Source organism: Botryllus schlosseri, chromosome 3 (genome assembly GCF_051294905.1).
Source record: "Botryllus schlosseri isolate E-star chromosome 3, Bs_hap1, whole genome shotgun sequence".
NCBI lineage: Eukaryota > Metazoa > Chordata > Ascidiacea > Stolidobranchia > Styelidae > Botryllus > Botryllus schlosseri.
This window is the reverse complement of record NC_137238.1, coordinates 1,161,004-1,187,771: the sequence shown is the minus strand read 5'-3', so window position 1 is coordinate 1,187,771 and position 26,768 is coordinate 1,161,004. Positions and strand designations below refer to the sequence as shown.

Sequence of the window (26,768 nt, the reverse complement as noted above, 5' to 3'; positions counted from 1 at the left end):
AACAAACAAACAAATATACTTGCCTAAATGGTCGGCACCGAATAGTCCTGGCTTGGCAATCTGAGAGAATGCCACACCCCGTGGGGAAATGTCAACTTGGAATTGTGTGTACGTGTGTCTCAGAAAATACGTTCTTTTTGTTCAGTCTGGTACATTTGTGCTATTGCAATATCTTTAAATCATATAGAAGCCGGGAGGTCACAATTGAAGAACGTGCAACAGATTGATTAGTAACAACCCCCCCCCCACGCTCTCGTAGATGGATCAATAATTATTTGTGTATCATTAACGAGCTGTAATACTTACGAAGACACCACCTCTCTTAGCTCTACCGGTAAAACTGATCACTTTCAGAGCAATTATAGGACATGCAATTACGAAGTCCCCAGGAGTTCGGTTAATCGCCCAGTGCAATGACCAATATTATGACGAAATTTCATCATAATCTTTGAAAAATTCTTTTCTCAGGCGGTACATTGATATGTCGTCAAAAAAATACAAGTACCATGTGACTTTCAAGAAACCCAAGAAGTTGGTTATCGTCACCAAGAAGGAAGAAGTGTTTGCAAATATAGCGACCGACTTCAATATTCAGGACCAAAGGTTTATGCTTCAATACTTGACACGGAATGGCAGGATTGGGTTGATGTTGAGGATGCTAGAAACATGCCGGAATCCTGCAAACTACTTGTGACAAAAATAGGACAGCTACAGGAGTTTTTGCGCTTCGTCGATAGCAGCCAGACATCACACTGTGTTCACCATGATCACCATTTAATGATTCACATGTGACATGAACATGTCAAAATTTATAAACGACGTTAGTGTCGGGGGTTAAAGCTGTGAACTATTAGAGTCGAGGGGTATCATGTATTAGGGTTGTTGAAATATTGTTATAGTGGGGGCATATTTCTGTTAACTAACTACCGTAGTCAACTTTGGATTGTTGACTGAATTTTGATGCTTTTTACAATAACTCCTTCACCTTCCCATGCATTTACTATTTCGTTCACTTTCGGAGGTCTCTCGGCATAATATTGAGCAGCATTCAACCAGCTACGCTAACAAGTAACTAACTAACTATGGGCTGTGGTGGTATGCCACATGCATCGAAATCGGCAGCTCTGCTTCTGTTCTTGGCGATACTTGCAATCAAATTGCCTTACTTTCTTAGTGCTTATTTGCTTCACCGCTTAAATTGGAATTACCGTTTAAAGTATACAATGATATGACTTCATAACTCAAAAATATGACTATATAACTTGAAAGTCTGATTTATGACATAACCAGGAAACTATGACTTTGTATGAGCTAATAACTTTCGTAATATACCTCATAGAGATGCAGTTTTTTGCATTAAATTGATTTAACGACTTACTGATGCACAGAAAAACATATGACTTTAAATGGCACTAGTTATTACCTATTAGAGGTGGAGGTGGGTTGGGAAGAGCTATTAGGGCTGGGTGAGTGATACGATACTTGGCATATTCCCAATCCTAATGTTAGAATACCCTAACCCACCTCCAACCCGGAAGATCCAATCCCAACACGACAAAAAGTGTTCATCATAACCATATCGGTGATCATGGTAATCATTGTTTGATCTAAGCAACCTTGTCTATTCTAGGTCTGGGAGACGAAACATTTGAGGGAGCATCTATGACTATGAAAGTGTCAGAAAATCCAGGTAGCTATGCAGTTTTTTGTACGATAAGTTAGAAGTAGAGCTTTGCTGCTGTAATTCTTATTCTAATCTACTTTGGAACTAGCAACTAGTAGCCTAGAGAATTGGAAAGAAATTTGTATACACGCTATATATATAGGCCGAAGTCCCAAGAAGAATGACAATGGAGCAAGAGATGATGCAATTTCGCTGGTTTCACTGTTACAAGATATAGGCCTATAACTATATTTGTAAATCCAATAGCAGATAAATTAATTACTTCCAAGTTCTTGAAACTGTTCTGACACATAATCCACTTTAAAATTAGATATCAAGCTTGCAAGCTGCAAGATATTAGCGACGAGCTAAAAATGAAAGCTTCATCCTATGATACTTAAAATAGTATTTCACCCTGCATTTCTAGAGATAGTTTACGACCTCTCATGACACTGGGATAAACACACCAGAAAACTGAAAATCTTGTGAAAATATCAATAGTTTTTGATTATCTTTTTTCTCTTCTCAGTATTGACTTCAGCCCGACCGATATCGTATTTTTAATCCGATAACGGATATCCCTCTGATTTCTTCCACCGAAATTCGAAACATGTGGAATCTAGCTTAAGGCGCATTTACGAAAATAAATCTATCAATATTCCCAAGTCTCAGATTATGACTCTGACTAGCAACTACTATGGTCTGAGATCACAGGAATAGCTGATATTTTGGCCCTGTAATCTGCTGATGACGATATACCTTTCAAAATACGATATCGGCAAACTCATAATAGTTGGTTGGTCTCCAGCAGCGGCGGCCGTAGAAGTAAATTTGTGCGGCCGTGGACACGTAATTCAATAGGTATGTGTTGGCAGGCGTCGCCAAGCAGTTTGAATTTACGAATTGACTGCCGGTTTCTTGAAAGATGTTATTCGCTAACATAACCTGTCACCACTCCCGATTTTGGTGTCTATATTAAACCTATATCATTAGATAGATTAGTCCTTGGTTCACCGGAAATGGACAGTGGACATTTTAACATGGGTATTTGGCGTCCAGCAGTGATCAGTACGACTATACCCTGGAATGCGGCCGTATAATCTAAATGAGTAGCCGAAATGCGGTTGTGAACGGCAAAAAGGCTGGCCACCCCTGGTCTCCAGTATTGACTGTAAAATGTTGCTGCTTTTCTGACTAGACTCCTGTCCAATGGTGGAAACCGTAACCTCTACGGGGCCCGAACACTGCGTCACAACAGGGTCCCGAAGCAAATCGATCTATGAAAGAAGAATTGGGAATGGAGGAAGAAGGTATCGTGAAATGATCGATGTCAGCAACACTGCAAAATTCGATTTCAAACTTCGTATTTTATCAACATGTGGCACAACATTTCATCGAAACTTATTGTAGGCAATTTCTACCAAAACTGTTAAACCAATTATCAGGCTTGTTGCAAGTCGCAAGGTCCCGAGTCACAAGTCGAGTCATTTTGAATTCACCATCGAGTCAAGTCCGAGTCCAAGTTAGCAAGTAGAGGGCTGTTAATCGTTTCACGGCGGGACTTCTGGTGACTCTACTCCACCCTATATAACCCTATTCAATTCTTACGTTGAATACAGCAACGATGTATAGCAATCTTGATTCTATTCCAACTAGTAAAAGCAAAGTTATTGATGTTCAAAATTTGGGATTTCAAATCCTAGTATTTACAGTGGATAGATGTAAAATATATACTGAACCATACAGTCTACATACTACTAGAATTTTCAAATTCAAAATTTTGTGCTAACAATTTTGTGGGGTGAGCCAGTAAAATTAGAAAAAATTATATATCAATTCCTATTAAATAAATCCAAAACTTTTTTGTTATATAGGTTGGAAATGACCCGAACCTGGGTATGCAAGGTATGCCAGGCATACCTTGACATATTCTTAGGTATGCGGCATACCTAGAATTCGGTCTGGCAGGAATCGGCATAAGCCCCGATTGTGTTATTTAGAACAAATCGCAATGTATTTCCGTTTACGACATAACCTGCTGCCGCTTATGTGAGCGAGGTAACCCATTGCGCGATGCCAATTAGCGACAAGCGCGTTGTCAATTAGCGAGATTTGTCTTTGCACAATGTAACGCGACGCGATCTCCCGCTGAGATGATCGCGAAATTATGTCATTGATTGCCGTGCGCAGTAGGCCCGGTGCGAACTGTACCATCGCTGCCTGCACTATCACATCTGCATTGGCGCACACGATATTATTGCTTGCCCACACAATCGTATCTGCAACAGGCCTGGTACGAAAGATATCATCGCTGGCCAACTATCGCGTCAAGAGCCGAGCATGCGTTGGCTCCGATCTCTCGATGGCTTGGTGACAATGCCATTAGGTGTTTGCTGGTTAGCGATTGTAATTAAAGAGCGACATCGCTGAACTGAATGACATAGAACAGGGGTCGGCAACCTTTCGCTAGTCGCGGGCCAAATTTCAGGTGTACAACCTTTTGGCGGGCCGGATTTTTTCTTAGTACTATATTTTAAGTTCACTTCGGTATATTATCCTACATTGCTGCAATCTCAATCATACTACACAGAATAATTGTGACAATTGACGCAGCTTGCTTTGTGAAAGGTTTCTTCTTCTGATAACAAGTCAGATGAAACAATAATCAGACCCTATTCAAAATGGACGTCCGAAATACGTGATCTTAGCTTGCTCTTTGTGAATTTCATTGTTCAAAACTATTGTTCACATGCGTACGTGCTTCCAAAAATCGATGCAATTTCTTTTGCATTGCTGGTCAAGCTGGGATAAAGACCAATTTCAAGAACGTACTCTTTGTCAAAGTCATGCAGCGATATGCTCTTTGTATGAAATTTGTCATTCAATTCAACTGCATCGCATTTCAGAAAGGCCCATTTGAAATTTTCAGGCAATGTAATTGGCGTCCACATTAAACAGAGTACTGAATAGTCAGAATTCATTTTGTAGAGAAGGAATGTCGGAAAAGCGGGTGAATATTCTGTAGTTAAATTTCGTATCACAGTTAGAAATGTAGTGTTGAGACTAGGTTTTCTCTCCTCCAGTATATGAAAGTGAGCATAATATTCTTTGTACTGCTGACATTTCCAGAGTCACAGATTTGTTTTGAATGCGCCTCAACATCTCATGTATGTAGTTGTTTTCCTCCTGAAGTTGCAAGTTCAATCTGTTCAGATGTTCAGACGTTAAATGTACCAGGAAAGCGAGATGGGATACCCATTTTCGATAACAAGATTGTGAGTCGGCGATATTTGTATTTTAGAGGAAAGTTGCTATATTTCATTTCCCAGTTCATACACTCGTGTAAGCATAGCTGCTCGACTCAATGAGCGAACATGACAGATATAGGCCTACATGACATCGCCATATTGATTCTCTGCTTCTAGTAATATCTGGCGTAACTGATTCAGTTGATGAGACAAAAATCATATTAACAGTTTTGACCATTTTGGCCAAAACACTATTCAGGTTTTTTGTCTTGGCACACGATGCCTTCTGGAAAATCAAATTATACACTGGCTAACTAACACGGAGACTAGTTATCTATAATTGAATAGTTTGAGATTGCGTCTGAGATGCTCCAAGCGTTTTCGAAGCAAAGGAAGAACACCTTTATTGTCACACCCCGTTAGAGTGATTAACCCTTTAAAAAAGCATGGAACACCTTCGGTTGCGAGATACACCCAATTGATAAGCACTGATCCAGTCAAGTCTATTCTCCATCATCTACTTCAACCACCTTCGTTTTATGGCGTAACGATAGACTAATACGATGTGGGCTACTATTATATCGTAGCAATGCCGCATTTTTTTCATGCAGCGCTGCACTGCAGATTCAAACTCATTATGAAGCGGCGGGCCGTATTCTTGTGATAACTAATTATTATGTCGCGGGCCGGACGATTTCGCTTGGCGGGCCGGATCCGGCCCGCGGGCCGTAGGTTGCCGACCCTTGACATAGAATGTCCGCAGACATGTGCGATTGTGAGTGCGCCGTGAATGCGTGAGTGAATTCCGCTAATACCGAAACATAACCATCGGGAGATGTGTGTCAACTGTCAAGGCTTGAGTTGTAAAAGACGAGAAAGGTTTGAACCACCTGAAATCGGTGCCATTATAGAACAGATTCCATAACAACTCGGACATTTTGTCTTGCGCAAATCGTCGCCGAGGTTACGTATTCGCATTGATAAGCGGCGTATATAATTGTTCGCTAGCGATCAGGGACTCGCTAATTGACAGCACTTCCGGACTCGTTGACAAGCTTATCATACGCTCAAGTTTGTTGACACGAAGATATTGCATAATCGGTATTTATGCATGTACTTAACCCTAATGAATTGATGCTATATTAACCCTAATTATCAATTCCGTCGGATCATGACATCATTCCTTTGTGACGTAATCGAACTCGCATAGGCTACCTAAGGAAAATTAGCGTTCGGCGCCTATGATTGGCGTGCAACATTTTTTTGGCGGCCTAGCAATTCTATCACGTAGACTAGCGAGTAAAATTTGCAATGGTTGACGATTCGTCCTGACGAGATTCGATCGAACTGCTTTGAGCAAAGAAATATCATTCAAAAATACTCTATTACCAGAGGTGGTCAGCAAAGAAGTACTTCTACTTTTTCAAAGTATCCAAGTGGTATTCCTTTACTTCTGGTACTTTCTCAAGTAGATCTTTCTTTCGATGCTTCTACTTTGTAATATGTTGGGAACTACTTACTTTTCGTTATTTTCAGTTTGTCAAGTAGGAGTAGTTTGATCCCCAAATAAGAAAGATAGCCTAAGGAATTCCGAGGCCACTTTCACATAGTAACAACATTCAATTTTCATAAAAGTCATGTAATACGCAGTATTTTTGTTGCGCGTAGATATCAAGTGGCCGGTATGATTTCATGAAAGTATCACTGAATATAGTTTAGCTACCGGGTTGCGTGGTTCCATTCACACTGCATTGTCACCTATATCAAATACTTCATCACAATAAGTATGGGCACCAATAACGTTTGAAACTACCGTTACGCAATCTAGCAATTAGCTATTATAGCTAGCAGCTCATGACGCGTCCTAATCTGGAAATGTGGATTTTGACATTTTTAACGTTAGACCTGTTTTAGCAGACCACCGTTAAAATTTTCTGGACAAAATATTCCACTTTTTAGAAGTAGTATTTGTATTTTTCTTTCAATTACGAGTATTATACGTTGAGTTCTAATTACTTACTGGGGGAGGGCGCCTTGCCATGATATTCCCTAAAACTGGGTGTTTGAGTAAACAGAGGATTAGTATCGCATTTCCATATCTATACTATCATTTACATCCCATGATGTGGACGACTACTAATTCTGTCAAAAATTGACCCCTCCTGGGATGCATCGATATGAATCAAGCTCTCTACACCCTCCGCATAGCTCCATTTGCAGCTTTTGACAGTCCATGCGAACGAATTAAGATTGTTTTCATAACTACTTACTTACTTGAGTAGGGGAGAGTGGGTAGGTATGGGCCACTGTTGAGGTGTGGGCCACTGCCATATCTGGTGACTGTGACATCACATTTGCTTGACAAGCTGTGTGATTGTTAGAAAAAGGCTCCAGACTTACCCATGTTACTCACAGCCATGAGGCCAGCGGAGTTTTTGACTTAGCTAGAGATATATAATTTTTGCGGTCTAAAGTAAATTTATTTGAAAATAGGGAATTTGGGTTTGAGTTCACATATGTGCATGTTTGGATTAGACTTATTTATGGTGTGAAAGCTATTGAAATATGCTATCTATAGAGTATAGTTTTAATGCTTTGTCAATCTCTCGGATCTTGAAATTATGGTAAGAATCCTCAAGATGGAGTGTTTGAGGTATGGGCCTTTTAGAAGATTGGGGTATGGGCCGGCCCATACCTCAATAGGTTGTGGTATGGGCCAGCATAACATATACCTGAAATCAATATTTGATTGATCCTATTAAATATATTTATCTCTAGAATACAGAAGGTGTTGGTCTTATCCCTCCCATATACAATCACTTGAAAGTAAATCATGAAACCCATAAAATGGCAAGTTTTCATAATCAGATCTGAGCTTGGCAATATGAAACGTTGAAGCGTGGGAGGTATCAAAAAGAGAAGCATGCCGTCAGTACAAAATTGGTAGAGCTACATTAAACAGGTATATGGAAAAACAGGGGATGAGTCTCACATGAAAAAGATTTCAAAATCGTTTTCCAGTACTGTCTTTAATGAAGAAGAAAAAAGTTTGTGAGCACAGTATGTCATATGCTCGAATATGTATCATGGTTTGTCACTCCCACTTAAATACGAGATAGAGCTGTGACATTTGGATTTGATGGGTTAGTTGAGGCGAAAGAAGCATGATTTGGTAGTGATTTTCATGTTACATATTTATAGATATCTTGTTTCGTTATGCATTATGGCTTACGATGAATACGGGAACTGAAATATATGAATTGTCCACTTCCAGCCCAGCTTTATATCAGTATATACAAACTGTTGGTAACTGTGACAAGAGTTGAGGTTTGCGGGATATGAATGGTATTTATTGATTCAATACAGACAGTGGCCCATACCTCACCACCCCCCGGCCCATACCTCGTAGCCTATTTTTCATTTACAAAAATGATGTATTGTTACAAAATTTGATGTCACTTCCAAATACATGGGTATTTTAGCTTAATCCTACCAGGAATAGTTAGCCATATAACTAATGATCGTACATACCGAAATTTAGCAATATTAGACCAAGTTTGGCCAAGTTATAGCTTTGTAAGATTTGGTGGCCCATACCTACCCACTCTCCCCTATATTTAAAGTCAGTCAATACTACTCGAAGTAGTTTTAGGTTGCTCATGAAAGAAGCACTTTTACTTGTACTTCGTTAGATTTTTTTGTTGCTACTTCTACTTGAGTAGCTTTCTTAACTACATTGACCACTTCTTCGATGTGTTTTTTAAGACCAATCCGCAACAGTGAAAACGATGGCATCTGTTATAGCCTACCTATATAATTATGTATCCCTGAAATAATTAACCAATTCTTCGGCAAAACTTGGCCCGACCGAGTTGGAAGAAATTAATATTTCATCCTCTAACATAACGTGTCATCAATCCCGATTTCGTTATTTATAGCAAACCTATATCATAAAATAGATTAGGCTAAATGAGTAGTTGAAATGTCCCCTTGTATCCAGTATTGACTGAGAAATGTTGCTGTTTTTCTGACTAGACTCTTGTCCAATGGTGGAAACGGTAACCCTTACGGGGTCGGACACTGCGTCACAACATGATCCTGGAGCAAATGGTTCTATGAAAGAAGAATTGGGTATGGAGGAAGAAGGTATCGACATGTCACCCAACATTTCATCTAAATGTATTGAAGGCAATTTTTTTCAAAACTCTTAAACCAATTATCAGGCTTCTTGCAAGTCGCAAGGTTCCGAGTCGATCTCACTTTTATAGTTTTGTCTAGAGTCAAGTCGAGTCATTTTCAATTCACCACCGAGTCACATCTGAGTCCAAGTCATGAGTAGGGTTAAACCCGCTCAGAGGCCAAACGCCGATCGGCGGCCAAATGTCTTCGAGGCGCACGGGCTATAACAGACGAGAAGTCAATATTTCGAAGCACTTTTTGACGTCGCACTCCGGCACAAAAGCAACTCTACCGGTGAATACGATAACATGGGTTGAGAAAGGATAAATATTTGATTGTAATGTGTAAAACTTCGATTATCAATGAGAAAATTGATAAGAGAATCTGCGGTTATGCATCGTCCGCCAACATAACCTGTCACCATTCCCGATTTTAGTGTTTATAGCAAACCTACATTATTAAATAGATCAGTCCTTAGTTCACCGGAATTGGACATAGACACTCTAACATGGGTATTTGGCGTCCAGCATTGCTAATTATGACTATGCCCTGGGATGCGGACGTATAGGCCAAATGAGTAGTTGAAATGCGGCTGTGAATAGCGAAAAGGTTGGCCACCCCTGGTCTCCAGTATTGACTGAAAAATGTTGCTATTTTTCTGACTAGACTCCGGCCCAAGGGTGGAAACGGTAACCTCAACGGGGTCGGACACTGCGTCACACGAGGATACCGAAGACAATGGATCTATGGCAGAAGAATTGGGAATCGAGGAAGAAGGTATCGTGATATGATCGATGTCAGCAACATTGCATAATGTTGTAAGATGTGCAATAAATACTAAACCGTACATCTATAATTTTCAAATCCAGAATTTTGTGCTAACAATTTTATGGGGTCAGTCAGTTAATTCAGAAAAAATTATATATTAATTCCTATTAAATAAATCTAAGACTTTTTTCTTATGTAGAAATGCTTGCATAGGTTGGAATTGGGCCTAAATTGTCGTGCAACATTCTGTAGGCGGCCTAGCAATTTTATCGAGTATGCAAGGCAGTCAAATTCAAAAAAGTTGTTTTGAGGAATGCAAAGAGATATAATTCACAACTACTCTATTACGGGAAATTTTCAAGTAATGTAGCACGAATCATTTATTTCCGTCATTGTTTAAGATGACACTGCGGTGGATGTAGCAATGTCGCCGCCATCGTTACAAAACTCTCCCGCCCCAAGTGATTCGGACGGTAATTATTATTGACTGTTACGATTTCGTGATGATGTTGAACGAAATTGTTTGTGCAGAAGAATATTGTTGGCTGGATTCCTACGAAACTCCCAAACTGTCTCAATGCTTGTCGATGAAAAAACGCGGAGTTATAGAGCGGTCTCAGCGCTTAGCTATCGTGGACGCACTTATGGAAAGCGTCTTATGCCATACAAGGTAACTCGTGTGGTTGTTATACAACCTTGATTTGATCCCGAAAACAGCACATACAATTATATTGTTAACTAGTCGAGTGGTCTCATAGTAAAGTCCCAAACCGAAACCGGACTCCGACCACTTAGCAATTGTTTTTTACTAAACGGTCCTCAAAATAGGGGCGGCGCCAGACCCAGGCAATTTTGGAAAGGGGGCGCTGAAGAAAAAAAGGTTTAGAACCACTGATTTACAAGATCGAGTCCAAGTCATAGTGTTGTGACTCGAGTCCAAGCCCAGGTCGTTGTGTTTACTGTTCCGTTTTCAGTTCAATCCTGTTGAATCCAATTTTTTCAACTCTTGTCGAGTGATATAGAATGGCGCGCATTCATGATGTAGAAATTATTCCCAGTCTCAACAGTTTTTGGCCCTATTTTCCAAGTATCAGGACTGACAGACGATACCAATAATCTGGTAACTTTACTATTTTTTGAAGGTGCAATGAAATGTCTGTCCGCGCCGTCCTAGTCTCAAGTCACATGACTTGGTTAGGGTCATGCACAATATATCAGTAGATTGGGGGAGGGCATCCCAGATATTTACTTGCATTTCGCTGCCAGGCCACCGACAATTGTACTGTGTAGAGCAGTGGTTCCCAACCTTTTTCGACTGGCGGAATATTTCCTCGCATTTGGTTGAATTTCAGCCAGTAGCCGCTTTGCTACAGGAGAAGAAAGTTTCTATTTATTATATAAAAATGAGTGACAAAAGATTTGAAAATTTTCTGTTCACCCCATGAAAATGTTAGGTTGTCTATAGAAACGATACTCACCAAATTTGGTTCAATTCCAACTAGTGGAAGCAGAGCTATTGCCATCAAAAAATTTGGATTTAAATAAAATAGTATTCTCGTTGACCCATTCTTTGTTTATATATTATAGTTGTGCTCACCTAAATACTATTTTATTCAAATCCAAATTTTTCGACGGCAATAACTCCGCTTTCACTGGCTGGAATTGAACCAAATTTTGTGTGTAGGTTTAAATTAGGTAACCTGACAATTTTATCAAGTAGCCAGTACGATTTGAGAGTAAAAGTCATTTTTGAAGAGCCCTAATATACATACCCGGTAGAGAGCTTGTATCAAAGTGTTGAGCCAGCCAAAGATCTGCTCTTATCGGCTGAAGATTTGGGGGCCAGAGATCATTTTCGAATTCTTCATCCATCGGTACCGCATATCCCCTAAATATCAAGGGACGTTCTGTAATTTTCGCCCCCTTGTTTCTCAAAATCGCCCTCGTTGGGAACTACTGGTGTAGAGCATATCATTTTATTCCGTTCAGATACCCGACGAGTCGCCAGTATTCGGAGGTCTGCAGTAGGCTGGTTACAAAATATCCAATGCTGCGTGACAAGTACCCAACTAACGGATGTTATCACGTAAGTGGACATTTGATGCGGCAACTATGCCCGTTGTACTGACGTAAAGTTCGTAAACGTGGTTGCTACGCTGTGTGTCCTACTGCGTGTCTCTATATTTGATCCATGCGGTGAAGCGGCTCACTACCGCTACGGAATTTGAAAAGTGTCCCGCGAACCCTGATGCTGAACATCTGATGCTGTGTTACGCTTCGATGGCGCAATGCATCAAACATTTAGTTTTTCAAGGATTGTTGTAGCATTGTAGCATGCTCTATTACAGACTTGGACTAACGGAAAATTCTGAAAGGACTAGTTCGGTGAAAATGCGAGTAATCTAATTGTAATGTAATTTGTGGAATACTTCCATGCTGTCCTTCTAGTTCTAATCAAATTTATAGATTTTCTCAGAACGCTACAGCAGATTAATTCAATTTAAAAGTTTTTACGAATTCAATAATTCTCATTGTGATCTACTTTCAACAAAATTGTACCCATGATTCTAATTCCTGTTTTATTTGGAGAAACCTGTACAGCTATTATTCTCAATCTGGTCCGATTGGTAAAAAAATCTGCGTAGCCAGCTATCTATAAATCTAATTCTAGTTTAATTTGGAAAAACCTGTGTAGCTATCATTCTTGATTTGGTAAAAAACTGTAGCTATTTGTGAAAAGCAGATGATTTTCCACTTTTCCCAACTCAGAAATCGTGGCATCAGCAGCTGCGCGATAAACTGAAGGGGTACCGCAGATCGCATATGGTCGACAGGAACCAGCGAGCGATGCGATGGAAGTTTGGAGGCCCAAAGAAATGTACGACCGCAACTACTCCGAGATGGAAACACCCCAGTCATGTGAGTTTTGGATTTTTGCTGCAAGTTTGTGCGACACAATGAGACTTGATGTTATCGTGGTTAGAGCAGTGTGTCATCAGAGGTGGTGTGGACACTGACGGTGATTAACGTTCGTCAAGCTCTGATTAAGTAGTCGACTTTGTTAATGACGACCGATTTGCAGCACTGATTCAATCCAAAAGTCGGTATTGTTATATGTTGAGTTTGAAGGTGTTTTATATCGAGATAGGTGTCAAGATTTGTGTGGTATATCCTAATGATGTCATCTAATAATATGCCGAGTTTCAAAGCCATGAAGAAGGTGGTGCGAATCAAGTGCGAATGAAAATCGTAATTATTGCTAATTTTTGTAACATGGAATAGAAAAAATAAACCAAATAGGGAATTTGAGGTCAGTGTAACTTTTGTAGTTGTGACGCAATCGTACAAACTTTGCACCACCGATCGTAGCTCCCACAAGCTCTAGTGATTTAATATTTTCGACTATAATTATTACGTACCGCCTGGTTTGGAAGCTGGTGTAGTGGCAGATATACACTATACAGTATATCAGCCCCTCTGAGCCCACGACAGGCTGGAAAAATGACGTCAAATTGACTTTCTGTTTTCTTTCGCTAACCAATCATCATTTTTTCGTAATAACTGTTCGATTAGTGCGAGGCACATCATTACAGACTCACATTTGCAAGTTACTGTGACGCAAATTTTTACCCCATCAAGGTTTATTAAAATATGGACCACAAAGGGTATAATTTTGGGTCAACACGGTGTCAGATGCCTATGTGTTAATATGTATGTAGTTTTGATGAATTAATTGCAAAAATCCTGCGATATTATTTACATATCAAAGGTCACTGTGTTGGGTACTGTAGCCAATAAGTGAGACAAGCAGAAAATACGGCATCATCATGAGACTTCATAAGATTGGTCCGAATGGAAAACCTGGTCGAAGACCATTGAGATGAGCTAGTGTTGGGACTAGGCGTGTGCATCGAGCGAGTTCAGCCCGATGACACACATTCATTTTGAGGCTAACCCCTTCTGCGTCGGGTCAAATGAAGACGTAAAGTTTTGGCCAACAAACCTCTGATAAAATGCGGTGCCAAAACATAAGCGTCGACAAAACTTTGGCCAAAAATGATCGAGGCTGGATTGTCGAACCATTCGATATGGATATGCTCCGTTGTCGGCGCGGAATATTCCCGTTCTTGCAATCTGAGTAGACAGTAGTACAACTGCGACGCATAGTAATTTAATTCACCCTAATATGAAATCGCGTGTGTCAGACATGCTTTGTTGAGCTGTGTTGGATAGAATTGTGGTGTGCGCGTTCTGTATGTCATGCATGTCCGTAAAATCGTAGCATACCACTGCAATAATAAAAATGAATTCCTGTTCATGTGTGAGGCTCGGGTCGCGAGATGCCGCAAAAACACAGATTTTGGTGGTAGTCGTAAAAGCTGCTTTAACGTTATTAAACTGTTATTAATTCCCAAGTTAGATTGAGCTAAAGGGCAGAACACACGGTATCGTGAGTTCATTTGCTGTTTTCATATGCTCGCGAGACATAAGTTGGAGAAAGAGCAACGTCTCATCATGCAGGTAGCGAGCTCTAACGTGCCTACTCTCCTAGATCGTTTGGAAATTATTTTCAATCGATTTCTTCCTGCAAGCATTTCTCACTCGTGAAAAATACGCTGTATTTTGGATAGAAGGGCTGAACAGATTTTAAGACCTGGCCATCCAAGCACTAGTAGACGTTCTTGTACAAAACCCGACAACTTGTTTGGCCGAGAAGGGTTTTAGTGATGTAGTTAAAATCAAAACAAGCGAAAATAGCTGCCTTTTTAATGGGACACTTGATAGCTTAAGCTACATAGGAGCAAATTTGTTGCACATCGGAACAAATAAATGTTGCATTTTCATATTATTTTTAAAAGTATATTCATATCATAAATATATTAAAACCCGAAGGTTTTCGAGCTGACACTCTTCAGGGGCAATTGTCAGCATATAGAGAATTTCAAAAACTTGCAATAACTTCTTTTTGTATTACAATTTTCGGTTAGTTTGTGCGAATGAAATATATTTTACAAAAAAAAATGCAACTGATGCTCAATACGGTTGAAAAGCCAATTTCTCTATTAATATTTCACTCGTTTCTGCGATTCCAGCCTTACGGCGACGAATTTGAAGACCGTGAGCAGATGTCGGCCCTGATAAACGGTCTGCGCGCCGAAGTGAAGAAAGAAGCCCCTTGTCAAATATTCATTGGGAACGTCATGAAAAGGACTTTTGCCAACAGGAGAGCCGCTATTGCTCAGGCTATGACAACTTGTCGAATCCTGGAGGAGTATCCATGCTTGCTCGAAGCGAAATAGGTTAGTGTCAAGAGTTTTTTGTTGTTGTTAGCGACGATCGTTTAGTACAGGAGTTCTCAACCTGGGGGGCGCGAGAAATTAACCGCGTCTGTATGAATTCTGACTAAAAATGTGCTTCACAATCATTCTGAGAAGACGATTGTTAAAGATGAAACTTATTTCGTATTCAAGAAATCTCGCCAAATTCTAACTCCAGCATTCGCGCTCAACGGAGTATAGGCTGACTTCAACTTCAATTGAGCAAATTTTTGATATTCTTTGAAAATTTGGAGAAGTTCCCACGTGTAAGTCATTCATTACTTCACAGCTTTGCAGTAACCTAAAGTTCGATGCGTTGGGTAGCTGTTGTTAGTTAATATTTGGCGAACTGCACTGCCTAAGACAGATTTAGATGCAATATAAGTTGCCCGGTTTCGCCCTCAATTAAGCTACCCTAAGTAAACACAATTTATTCAATTCCAAAACCGATCGAATTCAGAATGTCAGTACAGAACGACGCCGTGCTCTCTGTAGTCACTACCAGCATTAGGATTAGTCTCAGTGCAACCTACCGTGAAATAAATTGATGTCCCGTTCAATGTTTTTTTGCTATTTTCAAACAAGTTTGGGGAAATTTGTCAGAAATGTTAAAGACTCAACAACTGGAATGCGGATTCAAACTAGGCGTAAGACATACCGTATGTATACTATTAGATCAGGGAAGAGCAACCTGTTGCTGTAGATGGTAATTTGTGCGGAATTTAATTCTGTTCGTGGCCAATTGCGCAGATTCCAAGTTATTCAAATTTCACGCTGTCAGTCTTGAGCCAGTATGGCATAACAATCGCCAGGGTTGTAATGACTCGAACGATTTTCTGATGACTCGACTCGACTCGACTCGAGTCATTTTCTGAAAATACGGAAATGACTCGACCGGAGTCAATCTGTGTATTGACTCGACTTGGACTCGAGTCATTGCGCATGACTCGAACCAAGTCCAATGACTCGAGACTCAGACGACCAAGACCGACATTTCATTGTAGTCTTGAAGAATAGTAAAGTAGCTACACGATTGGGATTTCGTCAGTGTTGGGATCAAGTCACTACCTTCGAGTCACGAGTCATTTCACATTTTGACTCGAGTCAAGTCAAGTCAATCGATTTTCGAAGGTGACTCGAGTCAAGTCACGAGTCAAGTCACATTTCAAGTCAAGTTGCCTTTTCGAAGAATGAAGCATGACTAAATCATTGCATTTTGCTATAGCTGTCTGAATTACAGATCGAGCGGTCATTGATTCTGCACCGATCAACATATGTACAGTTGAATATACAAGAAATAAGGCGCAGTATCGCTCACATATACGTAGAACTGTTAAACTACGTAAGTAATTGCATACCCTCAGTTTATAGTTGCCAGCCATAATAGAGGATGGAGAAACGAATTGAGAAGATGCAATACATTACTCATTTATACATATTGATATGATACATTTCGAGTCCGTGCCATTGGTTGAGGAGTGTACAAACTATTTCAATTTCAATGAAACAAGACGTTTAGGTAAGGTAAGAACGAAGAACAGAAATAGAAATTTTCTATTAATTCACTTTATTACAAGTTTTCGACAATGTAAGCTGTAAGCTTCGAACAATTCGTTTGTGGTCAAAGTATTTGTGAGAGAACAATGGAGGCTCAATAAAACGCGCGATCATTGAATGATTGGTCGTTCTCACGGGTTACATCAGTGTTTCGCGAACAATCCGAACATATAGAAGATGCAGTGATTTCTATCGACATTGATTACTTGATGACTTGAAATTGACTCGTGAATTTTGCTCCGAGTCACGAGTCAATCCATATTTCTGATACGCCGAGTCAAGTCAAGTCATTTTAGCAAAGTGACTCGATTGAAGCCAAGTCATACGAAAAAGTGACTCGAGTCTGACTCGAGTCAAGTCATGACTCGAGTCATCCCAACACTGGATTTCGTCTATGGGTACTGATACTTGGAAACGCGACCAGAAACTGCTAAAAGTGAGGAAAATTAGTATATTATAATTGCCAACCATTCGATATCAACAAGCAGAGTTATAAAAAGTGGGTTTAACAAGACTTTAACTAGAAACTGAACAGTCAACACAATGACTTGAACTCGGACTTGACTGGGTGGTGAATTGAGAATGTCTTGAGGCAAAATTATAAAACGGAGATTGACCTGTGGCTTGGAGCCTCGCCTTGGTTGCCACCCTGACAATCCCACAAGTTGAGATAGCAGGCAAATCATGCCGGGCCTGTAGTTCAGGCTGGTAACGATAGCGCCGGATGTCAATGAGATGTACGCAGGAAGCGTACTAATCACAGATTACAATTTATTCGGGCGTTTCAAGTACTTGTTCCTACTTACTTGTCGTCGACGAAGCTTTGTATCGAATTATTCGTGAACCTTGACCGTATTTGGTTATTTAATTGACAGACAGCGGGCGTTCAAGCTATTTTTATGGGATAGTAGCCTGTATTGAATGAGGTCGACCGATATTGATTTTTACAGGCCGATACCGATATATCGGCTTACTCACAAGGCTGATACCGATATCATAGGCCGATATTAATATGAAAGGAGCAGAGAACAATTTCACCATAAATATTATATAATAGGCAAGATGGCACTTGTACATGCCACAGAAAGCTGAACAACAAACGAGACAACTGAAATTGAAAAGAATTAATTGCTTAATTGTGCACATTCGATGAAATTTGGGATAACCCAAAAAGCAAAATGTGATACAGAATTGCAGATCACTCGGTAGATTGCAATGCAGGAAGCATAGTTTCTCTGCATGCAACCCAGCTAAACTCGTCCTGCAAAGGGTAAATCTGTCGTATATCGCCCTTTGCGTCGTCGATTTCTTGAGATTGAGAACATGGTGCATTGAATTCCCGAAATTTTTGAATTTTTCTAAAATATAAAATATCGACCTTCATAGGCTGTTATCAATAATCGGGAAATCTCTAAATATCGGCCTCGAGAATCGGCCATGTCGATAATCGGTCGACCTCTAAATTGATATTGAAATGACCCCGAATATTTTCGGCTGACGCTCGTCAGGGGTAATTGTCAGCTACCAATAGATGGCTGTAAAGAACAAATTAACAATCGTATCGTTTATACTAAAACATTACATGCCGTTACTTGTGAGCTGTTCTTCAGATGCTCAAGGAAATGAATGATATCGTCAACTTTGATCTCCGGAAGAAAATGGATGAAATCGAGAAACGTAAACTGAATAGAATCAAAGCTTTCGTAACCCACGGATTTTCGCAACGATCGGAGATTCTGAGTTATTGGACGTTGTTGGACGGTAATCTTGTGACGTTAGCGTGATATCTGTATGTAGTTTCTTGTTACCAAGTGCCAAGGCTGGCACAATGATTCGAGTCCACTAAGAAAAGTCGTTTTTTTTTTCGAGTACCGAAATTATACACTCTTTGTCACTAAGAGTTAGCATCATTAACTGTCTCTGACCAATTCTCATACATATTTTGTTTTCAGAGCTGGATGACACCTTCTTTGTATTAGCAGTGGCGGAGCTCGTGAATGTGCGTAACATTACATGGCGAGGAGATGTAAGCTGAGTGACCAGAATATTTTTGTTTTTATTTGTGCCAGTACTAGTTTCCTACCCAATTTCCAATTATTGAACTTTCCTGATTCCCAAAATAAAGTCTGCCCCCCCCCCCCCTTGCACTGTTCATGAACAATAGGCCTGTTCCAAAATAGGTTTTTACTGCCTACTTTATAATTTATTTGGTTGCCGAAAAAGCACTGCACACTACTTTTGATTGGATAGTATATTCATATTGAAATGATAAGTTCTGTATCTCCGAGAAGCTCTTTAAATACTACTTCTTTTTGCAATTCAACGTATTGAGGCTTTGCTGTATGAGAAAAATGTATTGGATTTATTTAATGAATATTAAAAAAATTAAAATTTTACTGGCTGACCCATGAAATTGTTATGTTGTCTGAAAAACGATGCACGATAAATTTTTCCTAAAATATATTCCTATAGAAATGAACCCAAATATTTTCGACTGATAATCGTCAGCAACTAGTAGAGAATTCAAAAGATTGTCGTATATCGACAATTGTATCACAAAATATTACGTCACCAGCATGAAATGTCGAATACGAGTTATTTCATTGCACTATTTTTAGATGATACGCGAACTTTTTTTGTTGCCACAGCCTTGGCTGGTGTATTTTTATTGAATAAATCTAAAATTTTCTACTATACTAACTTAGCTTCCGGACGTTGGAATTGACCCAAAATTGGTGTTTTGGTAACCTAACAATTCTATCAAGTAACCAGTAAAATGTGTTGAAAGCTTAAAAGGGTCTTTTTGAACATCCCTATTGTGCATTGTACTGTACAAACATATACTCTGGTCAGATTGACATGAATATCGTGATGAGCATTGGTGATATTGCGACCCCAGGTGGAATAAAAATGTATTGTAACATGCGTAATTGTGTAGTGTATGAGCAATAGGGCTGTTCAAAAAACTTTTTTTCCTGAATCTTGCTGGCTGGGTGATTAAATCGTTAGGCTGCCTTGAAAAACGACGCACACCCAATTTGAATTACCCCTACCGCTAATCACGGATTTCTTACAGTTTGAAAATTTTGAATTTACTGAAAAATGCCAAATTTGAGTTTTTCCTTGATAATTCTGGGATTATCCTTGATCTGTCGATAATATTCCAAGAATTATCGACAAACTCAGATAACTGGGCTTCTACGGCTTGGAATTGAGTCAAATTTATTTTGCATTTGTGTTAGAAGACAACAATTTCATATGGTTGACAGAAAAATATAAAAAAAAATTTTTTTTGCAATTTTCAGTAAATTCGAAATTTTCAAACTGCATGAAATCCGCGATCACCGGGGCGGTTAGAATGAATTCAAATTTTATGTGCGTCGTTTTTTAAGGCAACCTAACGATTTAATCACCTGGCCAGCAAGATTCAGGAAAAATAGTTTTTTTTTAACAGCCCTAATGATCAACTGTTGTGAAAATGGTTTTCTTTTAAGAAAGCACTGACGGCGCCTTTTCCTACAATTGTGATCGACTGCTCGGGACGTATCCACGTAGCCGTAGACGGGGTGAAAATCACCGGTGTCGAGGACATGCGAACTGCGCTCGCGGCGTTGGTGTCGTGCTACTGGGTGCTGGGCCTCAAGTTTCCGACGTCGCAACGGAATTACTTGGGGTTCCTCGCCGGCTACGTGTTGGAGATTCCTGGCTTCATCCCCTCAAAATCGTACATGTCGGTGTTGAATATGCCTTAGTTGCTGTTGGTTTCGAATTGGATGACATAGATGTTCGTGAGTGATGTTCGCTGCAATCTTTAATGTTAAGTAAATTCAACACTGGTCTTCCAGATTGTCAACGCATCGCTCCAATTGAAGGCTTCCGAAGTCATATCTGCACATTGGTGCAGCACGTTTTCTTGTATTTCGGCATTGTAAGACAGAGCTACCGTTGCTTTCACTGCGCCAGCCTGTGGGTCTCAACCTCTTTCACCTCTCGGCATCCTCTGTAACGGAAAAATTGTTACAGGCATCCCAGCAACCTGAGTGAAAGATTTGGGAAACTGATGATTTACAAAAAGTCACCAACTATCTGGTTTCCATATGAACATGCCGATATTTATGACTTCTATGAACGGTTAGGGTTATGGTATCGGAGGCGGGGCTTTGGAGCAGCCATAAATGTTGAACTGCTCCTGCTCCAAAGCCCTGCATTCGTTACCCTTACCCCAACGATACTCCAGCCGCAACCGCAACAAGTTCTTCAATAAAATTCATTTTTTTGCATGAGTCGTTGCAGTATTTTGTGAGGTAGACTGCGGACAGGACAGCAGTCGAATGTTTGACGGTGCCGTATGTGGTTCTTAACAAACCCACGGCAGTCTGCAAATTGCATTGTCGATGAAGTCATAAAATACCCAGAGGTGGTCGGTAACGAAAGTAGTCTAGTAGTTTTCAGCTACTTGGATACTTACTCAAGTATATCTAATTCCCTTCTACTTCGTAGTATCTTGTCAAGTAGAAGTAGTTTATTCCTCAAATCAGGAAGATAACCTGAGGAATTTCGGGGCTGTTTGGAGTATTGACATTTTATTTTCATGTTTAAAGCACGGAATTTGCATCGCGCACAGTGGGTATGGAGCAGTGTTGGGATGACTTGAGTCACCTTTTTCGTAGGACTTGACTCGACGTTTCAGAAATGTGGATTAACTCGTGACTCAAAGCAAAATATGCGAGTCAATTTCAAGTCATCAAGTAACATTGTCGATAAAAAATGGCTGATCTTGCTTATATTCGGATTGTGCGCGATACGCTGGTGTGACCTTTGAGAGTGAGCAATGACTCGTTGATTGTGCGTTTTACTGGGTCTCCATTGTTCTATCACAAATAAATTGACCACAAACGAAGTGATCGGAGCTTACGTTGTCGTAAACTATGAGAAGTAATCAAATGGAAAAAGTATCTATCTCTGTTCTATACACTGCTCATTGTGGTCGATACTCACTCACTTGAACCAAACTTCTTATATGACTTCAATCGAATTTTGATCTAGTTTAAATTACTTGGTAACCATCGGCGCAGGCTTAAATCGTATCTCAAGGATGTGTAGTGTATAGTGTATCTCTAATAGTTGGACGCACGGGGTAATCTTCACAACAGTTGACCCTAGCCAGAGCCACATCGATCACACCCTGTCCCGGGATTAAGTATCCTTGTTACTATTTCCGTGTGCTAGTGTGATTTCTTTTTGACGGGCAGAATCAATAAATGTCTCCCTTTCATCGGTGGTACAGCCGAAAATAAATATTCTTCCAATAGATTATCTGGCAACAACATTTTTGACCTCAGATTGGTTGCTGAAGAATAGCCAATGTTGGTTCGTATGTCGGTGGCTAATTTAACATTTCGAATGCTTGAAAACAGTATTCAACAAAAGAGTTTCATACAGTGGTTACAACAATAACTTCGATGCTGTTTCGGCTCGCTTAGGCCCGCAGCTACGTGGGGTAAATTTTCACAATGTAGTAAATTAACTGGCAAGATGTTTTTTGACATTGACGGGTGGAAGACGCAAACTAACACGCTTGTTCATTTGAAGCGGCGCTTTCGTGAGGGGCGGTTGTGTAACTGAGTTGAGTTGCGTATTTCAGATAGTGGAGTCTGTTTGAAGGCGCTAATACCACATCATTTCTCCGAATGTCACTTCATTTTAGGGACTTGCGTAGCCTTAGTCAACATTTGCCTTGTTCGGCTAGGCAATCGGAGTGTTGAATCAGGTTCGCGGTTCGAAAGTACATTTGTGAATGGGCAAATACATAATAGGACTCAATACGGACATAGCTCACCGATTACAGATGTCGCTATATGCCTATTCTGGTGAAGTCCTGGACTGGACTTCAATACTAGTTCACGGGTCTACTCTTGATGTCGACCATACTGGAATCGACTATAATAGATTTCCCACTCCGAGTTAAGGTCCCATATCGAGTATCAAGGGTCCGCGTGCGCTGATGTCGTAATGAGCCTACCGCCTAATGGAATTTTCGCAAAATTTGATATTTGTATCTGTGAGTTTTTAAAGGGTTTCATACCGATATGGATGACGAAATTTGGCATGGTTGTGTTATGCAGCTTCGCAGTAAGTTTCAGTATCGTCACTCAATGATTATCATAGTAATTCCGTTATCAAAGTCGACAATATATCGGTGCGCGCTGATCTACTAGATACGCTAGTCATAAAGCCATAGTCTTGAAACTTGGTACAGCGTGATATGACAGCATCAAAATATACCATGCGAAATTATGTCACCCAACTCGAAATGGAACATAGTTAAAATCAACGAAAAGCAATAGCGACTTCGCCTTTTAACAAAGTCGTCGAGGGTCTCTTGGCGTGACAGTTACGTGATTTTTCGAGTGCCCACGCCACCTTAGAGTACACGCGGGTCACACTAGTCGTCAGTCACCGGTCCCAGACGTATATAACTGATATAATGCCTAAAGTCGGGTCTGCACGACCGCGTACCTGCGTCCATGTTGATACCAATTCGTCGATGGGTAGCATTAACTTATCGTCGGGTTGGTCGCGATGGCAGCACGTCACCATCCACACATAACAATACCGGTGTTTGCACGGGACGGTACATTTAATCCGTTGCATGAATATACATACGTTGTATAACTATAACAACGACTTACCGATCGGTATACTCCTCCATTAACAGTATATCATCCCGTTACAAATCTGAGCAGATACGTTCGTTATGTTATCATGAACATTTAACACGACCTATCCACACACTGTGGTGTTACTACAACACGTTGAAATACAAAACTACATGTTTACAAGTAGCGAAGGCACGGGCGATTGCAAATGTACATGTACACTGTGGTAAGGGCACAGTACAGTGGAGTTTTATCGCTAGCACAACACTCCAGGTAGACGCACGAATCGAATGTCATCCCACCGGCTGGATACCGGTAACTATTAGCACGGACTCCTTATGGGCACACACACACCTAATGGATACGCACATTGAAGGCCAGTAACACATCTTGTTATATATACGTTATACGTCCATGGACATGTTATTCTCGTTTACGTATCATTCCGATACCTATAGATAGATAATACACGACAATGTTAACTGTTGTTACACTTATGCCTGAATATTGATCCTGTATATTTTCCTGGTTCCCATACATTAGTAAATATATATACGAGTAATAGAGTGGTCGAATATCACGTCAGCATTCACGAGCAACGAATAACAAGCACTACATTCAACTATAGCTGACTACTTGTTCCTCAGCGACGATTGGTGGTTGATATTACCCGTCCACATGTCGATACGCAGGTGTACGCCTCCATAGGATATAGACCCGCTGCTGTCTTATTGGTGATGGTGTACGGAGTCTGAGGTGATTTGACATACACATATAGTCGCGCATGTGTGTTCTATGGTCAGTCGACGCGTATATAGCCTTTCGTTTTGAGGAACTCTGTGTCAGTAATTACAAGCTAGCTATAACACAGCATGTTTTCGTCGAATGACTCCTAGCATCAATGCGTATGTTTTGAGGATCGCGTCACTCCTGTAAAGGTGAACATTTAAATGTGGTAGAGGTTGTGTCGACAGCTATTGATTGCGACTGTTTCTGTGCAATATTGCGCAAACTACGCAAGGAAAACCATTCATAATAATTATGCTCGCATTGACTGACGACAGCTTGCCGTCTGTTCAGGACCCGCTTGCACTATCGAAAAGTCATCATTGAATGTAGTCTTTATTAATATAGATCATTCAACAATATGGTCTTGCTTTTGGTACCGGTGAATGACCAGTATAATCCGGGTCGGGCAATCAAGTTGCTCTGTCCAGTAATTGTAGGCCGCCTCGTCTAAAAGGAACATAGGTAACGTAATCAGTTGGTTCTGACTATAATTGTATGTTCCAATACGACGTACCATGCTCGCCGATATGAGCCGCCACGGCACGGGGCTCCCCTTGGTCGGACACGGGTTCATCGCTGCAATGTTTTAGTGATTGTCGACACCATTATAAATGTTATCGTATAATAAATGCTCACAATTCATCTTCGGCACGGTCGGTACCACCCGCTCCGCCCGTGGAAAGCTGTGGGTCCCAACTAAACGCACGATCGTTTTTTAATAATACCGTGTACAGGACAGTCAAGCGATATACTGTGTGTACAAACCTGCGTGTTTCTACAGTAGAGATAGTCAATCCCATATCGACTGATGAGTCGTCCTTCATCGAGCTGTAACATAACATTATGCCTATCATTATCCATGATAGCTGCATATTATACTAACTCAACACACACCATTGGCGTGTCTATACAAGTACTATACAAAGCAGCACTTACTCCTTATCAGTATGTCTGTCGTGGCCACGGTCCACACATTCGTCGGTGAGCTTACGTATTTCCTTGATCAACCCACCAATCTCGCATATTTCCGGAATACCGGCGTATTCGTCCATCTTTTTTCCGTAAATGGCACAGTCGCTCCACTTGAACATTAGTAATCAACGCCGGAACTGGCAGTGGCTTGACCATCGTGACGACATACCGCTATCGTACCGGACGGGGGTGGCATTAGCCTGATGAAGTGTGTGCGTTTCCCGTATACCACTCGCGAACATCAACATACCGGTAAGGGGTTATCCACCCAAAATACAGATGGTTAGCACCTAACCTTGGTTTGTGGTTATTTATTATCGACATAGACGAGCAGTCCCCGTTTGCACTATCGAAAAGTCATCATAGAATGTAGTCTTTATTAATATAGATCATTCAATAATATGGTCTTGCTTTTGATACCGGCGAACCACCAGTTTAATCCGGGGCAGGCAATCAAGTTGCTCTGCCCAGTAATTCTAGGCCGTCTCGTCTGAAAGGAACATGAGGTAATGTAACCAGTTGGTCCTGACTATAATTGTATGTTCCAATACAACGTACCATATATTATAAGAATCAGCGTGTCTGTAGCTTTCAAATAAGATCAACTATATTTAATTTGAGTGCTTGGGTCGTTATCAGTGGGATTAGCAATTACGCTCCCGTTTCATGCCATGAAGCGACAACAACTCTGCTGTTGTCGCATCACTCTACCGTGAGTCATGTGTTGTGCATCTATCCGTAGGTTAGTTATCTATAGTCTGATACGGCCATCATCATGTTGGTGAGGCAGGCGTGGTAATCGGAAACCGTGCGAAAATGATCGGCGCATAAGTCTTGTTCTAGGCCCGCAATGCCGGCGCGGACGAGGTCGGCTACGAGTCGGTCTAATATTAACTCGCACGTCGCGCTAGAAATCGGCCTGCTACTGAGACGCGGGACAAAATGTCCGGTTAATTCGAACACTAGAAAACGTCTTTCCCAAGCCTCTCGATTTTCTCCACATTCAACCAGTAACGTGAATGGGTCAGGCGCATTGGTGGTAGCTTCGACCACAGTTAAACCGTTGGCTTGTTTCGACCCGCGTGTCTTGGCCGACCATGACCCATGGAACATCTGCTCAACGGCCGACATCATGCCGGAATGACCCCAAAAATATAGACCTGCGTCATCGCATTTCAACACGCGAGAGTGTGAGTCCATGTGTAACTGACCCACACCCGACGCATCGTGCGGAACTAGACTGGAAATACGCGGCGGGAATGAAATATCACATAGCAAGGTCTTTCCCGCTACCGGCGTCCTCTTGAAAATGAAATGTGGCGCGAAAGTCCGTTGCCGCGAGCCTCAATAACCGCGCAGAAAAGACACGCCATAGTCTGAGCCCTAGTCAGCATTTGTCCAATATAAGAGTAGCGCTCATACCCGATTGCTTTCGTTTATCATTTGAAAGCCTTCGTCCGCCGTTGTGCTAGCCGAGCGAAGACGCTTGCGTCAAGCCAAGAGAGCGCGATGGTGACGAACGCCAACAGTCTGCGGCCACTGATGGCAGCTCCTATTCACGAGACTGAGTAAGACCGGGTAGCCCATCTTGCCCGTGAGATAGAACTCCCATTCG

At 40.9% G+C, this 26,768-nt stretch overlaps 2 protein-coding genes across 8 annotated transcripts; both read left to right on the top strand.

Annotated features, from left to right (window-relative positions):
- The first annotated feature begins 1,609 nt into the window (after positions 1–1,609).
- LOC145435481 (uncharacterized) lies at positions 1,610–18,483 on the top strand. Of its 4 annotated transcripts, none has more exons than XM_080312758.1 (10): positions 1,610–1,690; positions 2,862–2,973; positions 8,947–9,057; positions 9,757–9,867; positions 10,260–10,331; positions 10,393–10,528; positions 11,848–11,944; positions 12,628–12,777; positions 14,952–15,158; positions 18,344–18,483. In XM_080312758.1, the coding sequence occupies exons 2-9, from the start codon at positions 2,943–2,945 to the stop codon at positions 15,156–15,158; spliced, it is 915 nt and encodes a 304-aa protein (XP_080168884.1). In that variant the 5' UTR covers positions 1,610–1,690; positions 2,862–2,942; the 3' UTR covers positions 18,344–18,483. The 4 variants fall into 4 exon arrangements, with proteins under 4 accessions (XP_080168884.1, XP_080168885.1, XP_080168883.1 ...); XM_080312759.1 differs by having other exon boundaries at positions 10,390–10,528; positions 12,646–12,777; XM_080312757.1 differs by having other exon boundaries at positions 10,390–10,528.
- On the top strand, positions 18,356–21,016 carry LOC145435482 (uncharacterized). 4 transcript variants are annotated; one of them, XR_013913858.1, is made up of 5 exons: positions 18,356–18,494; positions 18,686–18,759; positions 20,228–20,517; positions 20,579–20,699; positions 20,757–21,016. XR_013913858.1 is itself a non-coding variant. In XM_080312761.1 (4 exons), the coding sequence occupies exons 1-3, from the start codon at positions 18,356–18,358 to the stop codon at positions 20,483–20,485; spliced, it is 471 nt and encodes a 156-aa protein (XP_080168887.1). In that variant the 3' UTR covers positions 20,486–20,517; positions 20,579–21,016. The 4 variants fall into 4 exon arrangements, 2 of the variants coding, with proteins under 2 accessions (XP_080168887.1, XP_080168888.1); XR_013913859.1 differs by having other exon boundaries at positions 20,228–20,521; XM_080312761.1 differs by having other exon boundaries at positions 20,579–21,016.
- Positions 21,017–26,768: the final 5,752 nt, after the last annotated feature.